The sequence below is a fragment of the Gavialis gangeticus genome, unplaced genomic scaffold (genome assembly GCF_001723915.1).
Source record: "Gavialis gangeticus isolate Ggan-Ray unplaced genomic scaffold, GavGan_comp1, whole genome shotgun sequence".
NCBI classification, from domain to species: Eukaryota; Metazoa; Chordata; order Crocodylia; family Gavialidae; genus Gavialis; species Gavialis gangeticus.
In genome coordinates, this window is record NW_017729016.1 from 11,217,214 (window position 1) to 11,224,760 (window position 7,547).

The 7,547-nt window shown below is 48.2% G+C and overlaps 1 protein-coding gene across 3 annotated transcripts in view; it reads left to right on the forward strand.

Annotated features, from left to right (window-relative positions):
• The first annotated feature begins 1,330 nt into the window (after positions 1 to 1,330).
• Positions 1,331 to 7,547, forward strand: part of VWA3A (von Willebrand factor A domain containing 3A) — a 102,274-nt gene continuing 96,057 nt past the window's right edge. For 2 of the 3 annotated variants that reach the window (XM_019512847.1, XM_019512848.1), the window contains exons 1-3: positions 1,331 to 1,500; positions 2,074 to 2,165; positions 2,459 to 2,585. In XM_019512847.1, the coding sequence (XP_019368392.1) occupies positions 1,495 to 1,500; positions 2,074 to 2,165; positions 2,459 to 2,585 (225 nt within the window). In that variant the 5' untranslated portion in view covers positions 1,331 to 1,494. The remainder of the gene's footprint in view (positions 1,501 to 2,073; positions 2,166 to 2,458; positions 2,586 to 7,547) is intronic. The other variant, XM_019512846.1, reaches the window with a different exon arrangement.

A 7,547-nucleotide genomic window follows, 5' to 3' on the forward strand; every position in this document is an offset into this window, starting at 1 on the left:
GGGGGGGGGGGTCCTTTTTTTTTTTTTTTTTTTTAAGTAAGAGTTAATTCATGCAAATGAAGAGACAGTTGTCAACAGTTGCTTTTAATAATGTCACTAAGTACTATATAGTACAGTATTAATTTATAGCAGAAAAGCATATCTTGTAAACTGTATATAAACACTGTTCTATGGTGCAATCATTTGTCAAACTTATGTCTGTTACTTTTTGTTTTTTAAAGTCGTGTGCATTCTCTTCATACCTAAGAGCATCACTGTAAAATCTGCTGAATACTATTTATAGGTTTTATTTGCACAAGGATTAGTTCTAAACTACAGGACGTTCATGTTGAACATGCCTAAACATCTGTAGACTTTCAAGTCCATTAAAAACAAATGTTTCCGTATGAGTCTTCTCCAAAGGTAATCCATATATCTATGTCGTTGAGTGTTTTATGTAAACTTCTTCTGACTGCCACCCTCTCCTACTACTTTTTTTTTTAAATTGAAGGACAGCTCATTTTTATTCTAGGTCCCTACACCCCCTTCCTTGGTCTTCATCTGGTCACCAGAAAGGCTTGCTGTCACCACCTGATGCAATTTTATGTAAATACTTGTTGAGCTAACACGAGCAAGTCCCGTCGGCTTTGCCTGCAGGCGGTCGGACCCACCGGCAGGGCTGGGGGTTTTCTTTTTGGTTTTCTGTTAGTCTCCCGCGGGGCCGAAGCGCCCCTTCCCTGCGCGCTGTCTCTGGCACTCCCGTAGGCAGCAGCGGAGCCCGCCTCCCCCCCGGGGTGGTCTCGGCCCGGCCCAGCGCTGCATCCTCCCCGCGCGTGGCCGCAGTGCGCTCGCAGCCGTGTCCTTCCCCCGCCCCGCGCTGCCTCTTCACGAGGAAGGACGGGGACAAATATGAAGGAAAAAGGGGTCTGCAACGAACCGCCCCCCCTCCCTGCCCCCGGTTCGTTTTCTGATTGGTTCGTCACCGGCTTCCAGACAAACGTTACTGCGGACTGTACGCAATGAACACAATGTTCTTCACTTGTATTTTTGTTATTGAGCAAGTTTATCGAAATAAATTGTCTACTAAAGCGCCTGGTCCCCCGGCTCCGCTAATTGGGGGGAGGGGCCCGCGGCCCGTGCCACGCGCAACTCGCCCTTTCCCTTCGCTCCGCGCGCCCGTTAGCGGACCCCGCCCCGACTAGACGCCGCAGACCAGCGTCTCCCCCGCCCCTGAGACAATGGTTCCTTCCGTTTCTCCTGGCAACGCGGCGCCCCGGCCCTGCCCCCACCGTAGCCGCCTGCCTCCCTCGGGCGCGCGGTGGGAAGGGGCTGAGGCGGCCGCCGCCTCTGAGGGCCGCAGCGGGGGTAGGGGCGCGGCCCTGGGGCTGTCCCCGCAGAGTCCTCTCAGCTCAGCCCCGGCCGCAGCGCAGGGATTTCTAGCTGAGGCTGCCGGGCCCCTCGCCGCCAGCCTCGGGTGCTTGGCGCAGCGGCTGCCCCCGGGTATAAAGTAGCCGCATGCGGGTGAGTGGCGGCGGGGATGCGGAGTCCTGGGTTTTGGGGGGCATCCTTTGAGGGTCCCTGTCTCTGGGTGAGCTGTCGGCCGCGCAGGATGGAGCGGGTTTGGACTAACTGGCCGCAGCCGGGCGGGTAAGTTAAGTCACGCTTCTCGGGTCTAGAGCCTCGCTGTCTCCCGAGCTTCCTTGCACCTGAACAGACCCCTCTGCTACAAAGCTTTTCTTCTCGGTGAGTCTACCTTGCTCCAGCACCCGGGCTGCTCCCTCTTCCAGCAGCTTGAGCTGCACCTTCGTGACTGGATACAGCCCCAACAAACGAACAACTTGTTGCAAATAAATGCCTACGTAACAAAAATATTGGGGAATTATTCACACACATCTTCCCTCTTGTGATGTGGGTTGCGCTAGGGCATTATTTTTTTTAAACTTGGCTATATGTACCCCCAGCAGTGCTACATCTGTGATTTCTATCTGAATCCTGAGGCAATGATGCCTTGGATCAGTGATATCTTTTCTAACGCTTGTAAACGTCTGTCCCTGATTTACGTTCTCTTCTTTGATGTGTCCATTTCTTCTTTAGAAGGTTAAGTCTTTGGGACTAAGCACCATGGATGTGCAGACCAGAAAAATGGCGCAGTTACTGGACAATGATCTGTTCTTGGAAAAAGTAGGGTAAGGATATTGCAGAATCTTTAATGGGGAATTCTTAAATGAAAGATACGCTTGTATGGAATTGTAAGTTTATATTTTTTTTCCTTAAGTAGCATATATATATATATATATATATATATATATACACACACACTGTATTTGGGATGCTAAAAAAGGGTCCTTACTTGTCAAATATATGCAAGCCAAAATGTTTAGGTCTTATAAGTGACTAACATAACAATGGTGTTTTCAGTGTTCAGACAATTATTCAGTTGAGACAATTGGATTAAAAAACTTACTGACTTACTCTGTAGGGTAAGCGGGGGCTCCAATGGACTTTCAGAAAGAGGTCTTCAACCCCGGCAAAATGTTACAATAACAGATTTGGAGCTTGACAATGGATTGTTGGTTACACACGTCAACCAAACACAAGACCTGCTGGTAAGCAAATTTACCGAGTAAATACAATAATTTTAAAAATGATGTATACCTGTTTTAATTATTTAGATGGGAATAAATTAAGAAAAAGGAAAGGAGACAGCTATGTTAAGATGCTTGTCATTGCTAATCTCAGTTATGGAGGCATCCTGCTCCTTTACCCATCTAATACCCTCAGCACCCTCCAAATTACACAAAAAACTGCTGTTAAAGTACTTGGCCCATCTTTTGATTGGGTCATGCCCTTCCCTCTCACCTCCGAATTGCTCCATTTGAGGCACAGATGGAAGTGACAATTTTTGCCTCATCTGGCCGCAGAAAGCAGTTTATAGCTATGACCAAGCACAAGTGCATGGCTTCAGACAGCTGCAAAAAATGGGTGATCTGGTGAAAATCAGACCCCTCCTTTCATGAGAGATCAGATGAAGACATTTCAAAATGTAGCGTCTTTTGTAACTTTTATCTAGGGAGCTACTAGCCTGTGGCTGTTTTCAGAATGGGAGGGGTGAAAGGGAGCAGAGGGAGTTCAGTCTGGGGAGTTTTTAGCCCCCTCAAGAGGGCTTCAGCATCAGCTGGGGAGCCCCAAGAATGAGCTCTGTCTGCTGCCTTTCCCCTCTCCCATTCTGAAAACAGCAAGCACTGGCAGAGAGCCTGGCCATTGCTATGGGAACTTGGCTACAGGCTCAGATTCCCCTCAGCCCTGGAACCAACAGTGAACTTCTTTTTGGTCTGAGGTGTTGTAACTCAGAATGCTTTGCCAGACACATTCGGAGTTACATTTGGGAGCTGCACTTCTGTCTGCACCCTTGGTTCAGGCTTCATGTCCAGGCTTCTAAGCCATATATAACTTTTTATCTGCTCTGATCTAGTTCTGAATTGCCCCATGGGCAGAGTCAAGATTTTGTAAAGCGGGGTGTGGAGCAGTGACTGGCACTGCAGGGGTGGCTGTACCTTCACTTCCAACTTCCCCACTGTCTTTCACTGGGATGGGCAAACCATGCCATTGGAGCAGCAGCCTTTGACCTTTTTAAAGTACCTGAATCAGGTAAGAAACTTCCCTACCCTGCTCTTGGCATCCCCTCTCTTCCCTCCATATTCAGCAGCCAGAGCTACTTCTGCCCTGCTTCAGCCAAGCTGCACAGGGAGCTAGGCTCAGCTGGGGCAGCAGTGGCAGGCAGATTCTCCCTTGTGCCTGTTCGCGAGCTTGAGGGGAACACCTGGGGGGGACTGGAGATGGGGGAAGAACCCACTCACCATCACTGCTGCATTCCTGGGCTGAACTCAGCTCCCTGCAAAACCTAGGTAGAGTGGGGCAGGAACAGCTCAGGAGCAACTTCCACCCCTGGGCAGCTGAAGACAGAGGAAACAGTTGCAGTGGTGGGCTGGAGGTGGGGAGTGGAATGGGAGAGAAGGGATTGCATGCTGCTGAGAATGGAGGGGAGGACAGAAAGAGGTTTTTTACCTGACTCAGAGACTTTAAAAAGACACTGGCTGCTGCTCCCATGACATGGTCTGAAAGGGGGTGTGACCATGCCACTGCACCCCCTTTGGATCTGCCCCTGAATTGTCCCCTTTAGTCCAGTACTTTGTCAGTGGTATCAGCCTTACCTACCCATTTGTTAGTTATTTACTCAGACGTTTCCATGGCTTCCTCTGTACTGTGCCTATGCATGAAACACCCTTGATTTGATTCACAAGGCTTCTGCTCTGTCTGCGTTCGAGGCCTTTGTAAAGACCCAGTTCTAGTGTGGTGGTCACAGGGAAACTTACAGAATTTTTACTTGAAAGTAGAGGCAATCAGGGATTTTCTGAGTAAACTTTTTCATTGGAAAATGATACTTTGTTGAAATGAAAAATTCTAGTAGGAGCATCAGTTTTAACAAAACCTGTGGGAATTTTTCTCAGGTATAGGTTGGAAGTCTGATCTAAGCATTAGAGATAGACTGACCCCCATCTACAACCATGAGGCTTAGACTTGTCCATTTATTAAGGTCCTTGAATTTGGTTTTCTCACAATACAGTCAAGCCCCTGCTGTACGCAGGCAGAGCAGTGACCGGGACTCATTTTTCCTATATCTCAAATGACTACCCTACTACAGGGCTATAGATCTGGTATTTCTGTGGCCAGTAAATGACCAGTTCATTACTCAAAATTGAATAGCTCCAACAGAATAGGCTGAGAGAGATCCACTCTATAATAACAAATGGTGTTGTGAGTAGGGCACTTCCTGGGAATGAAGAAAAGCCAAAATAAAATTCCTGCTCTGAAAAATTTCAGATTTCAGTTTTGTCCAGATGCAGAACAAGAAAAAACTGAAATCTCAAAAATTTTCATACAAGAGAACTTTTTCCCACCCAGCTCTGTTTACAACTTCAATAAGCAGTTAGAAAATAACTTCAGTAACCAGTTAGAAACTATCTATAACATGATAGAATTAGAGATACTGTAATCTTATAGTGACATAATCAATCATGATTCATGACTGGTCTACTGTTTTTTTCTTAAAGAGAAACAAACATGAAAAAGAGTGGAATAACTTGAGCTTCTTTCTCATTCTATAAATAATTAAGTTTTTGTGGGCCAGTATAATGAAGAGGGATGACAAAATAGTGACCAATTATTTTTTTGTGTGAATTGCGTATCAAAAGGAAATACCATATTTACTCAAATAGATAACCCTGATTATAAGACAACCCCCCCTCTGGTAATTAGATTCTATATATGGAAAGTTGATAAATTTGTTATCATTTTCTAGGTATAAAATTTAATTACTGGAAATTTGCCACGAATTTGTCCCCCCTCCCAGTGCTACAGCAGGGAAAATAAATCTGGGGGGTCAGATAGCCCTGTTGCTCTCTCCTTCCCTGCAACTTTTCCCTGGCAGCCCCTTCCCCCTCCCCTTACTCTGTCAGGTCTTGCTGTCCCTGAGCACATGGAAGTGAGGAGCAAATTTGAAAACAATAACCTTGAAATGAAAAGTGGCTGTAGTAATTTACATATAGTACCTGTGCACTTAGTTAATCTAGAATTGGTGTATGCTACCTTTTTTGAAACTGTTGCAAGTTTTTTAATACAGGTACTACATAAACACACTTTTAAGTAGCACTTTTGTACCTATTTATATGTAGTACAAACTTTTTTTTTGCCAAAATATATATTTCTGTATAAATAAATACCTATACCTCTATGGACCTGTCTTGTCAAGTGAACCATATCAGTGACAACCCAAAACGCACATCTACAGTTACACCATCATCATCCCTATTACAATAACCACACCACGCTGCCATACACCCACATGCCCGTCACTGTCTTCTTGAACAATTACAATCATGTGAAACTGCCTCCATTTCCCACCACTCTCCCCTTCCTCTCCCACCCCCCCACAATCCCTCTACTTCCCTTCCTGCTCCTTAGTCCACATAGTCTTTGTCATCCCCTTCCTCCCCATCATCCTTATTGCTCACCCCCTCTTCATCACTATCATTGTCCTCTTCCTCACTGTCGTTGTCATTTTCTCTGGGGGAGGATCTTGTTTCTGAACAGTCTGTGCCAGTCTTTTCTCTTCCATGCACCCTCCACCATCCTCTCCCCATCATCTTCTTTTGTCTTCCTGTAGTATACCTTCAGCTCGCTCACTCCCGTTCTGACGCAGTCCTTGACTGGGAGGTTGGAGTGTCTATACATGAGCAGGTTCCTGGTCTTCCACAGGGCATTCCTACCTAGAGGCCTTGCTGATTGGTCACGTATCTAAACAGTACCTCTCTCTGGTCAGGGTCTTAACCCCAGTCACCATCACAAGGAGTATGACTACTCTCCTCCACACCTCCCTGGCATATGGGAAGTTCCAGAGGAGGTGGTTAATTGTTTCCTCCTTCTATCAGCAAGCTTGCCAGGGGCAGTTTGATGGGCCTTTCTGCCCCGTCTGTGTCTCAGTACCCACACAAGGAGTGCCCAGTGGGCTACCTGCTAGGTCAAGTCCGTGTTCCTTCTGCAGGTCCTTGTGGAAAATACATTCCCACACAACCTGGCAGTTGTCGCGAAGTAGTATGTCCATGGGTGACAGTCTGTCCGTTGCCCTAACCGCCTCCTGCATTTTACAGTGTTTTTTCAGGGTCACTGGGTTCTTATTGTGTAACTTGGATGTGTTCTGGAACTTCTCCAAGACCCTGTAGAACAGGGGCAGACAAAATATGGCCTGCCAGGTCATTCTATCTAGCCCAGGGGTCCTCTCCATTACTGGCCCATGGCTGCCCCTCTGAAAGCCAGTGGGAGATGAGGGCTTTCAGAGATCACATGCCATTGGACCAAGCTGGCTCTGTTCTTCCACCTCTGAGGGGCTCCCAGCATGCCTGGAAGCTGCGAGGATCCATGGTGGCACAGAGCCTACCTGGCCTGATTGCACATGTGCAGCTCCTGGTACTCCTTCCAGGAGCCACTACCATCGGGCCAGGCCGTGCTGGCTCTCTACCAGTACATGGGGCTCCCAGCAGTGCAGGCAGGAGCTGCATGCCTTCCAGCCAGTCTGGACTGGCTCCATGCCAGTGTGTGGAGTTCCCGGCACTGCAGCTGGGAGCTGTGTACCTTAGGGCTGGGCCAGGCAGGCTCTGTGCCTCCACATGGGGCTCCCCACTGGACTGCTAGAAGCCTCATGTGGAGGCATGGGGCTGGCTTAGCCCGGCTCAATGTCACAATTCCTGCCTGCGGTGCTGGGAGCCCCACGTGTTGGCACAGAGCTAACATGGCTTAGGGCTAAGGCACGTGCCAGCAGGCTGACTGGGCTGGCTCTGTGCTGCCACATGCAGCTTCTAGGACTCAGCCAGAGCCACATGCTGCCGGGGTGCTCTGCCTGCCGCAAGTTCCCTGAGGGCCTGCCACCTGCTGCTGCCCGTGGTGGGGCATGTGGCAGGAGGCCCATACCCACACACAACCCCCTTCCCACACAATCCCTACCCCCCACAAAT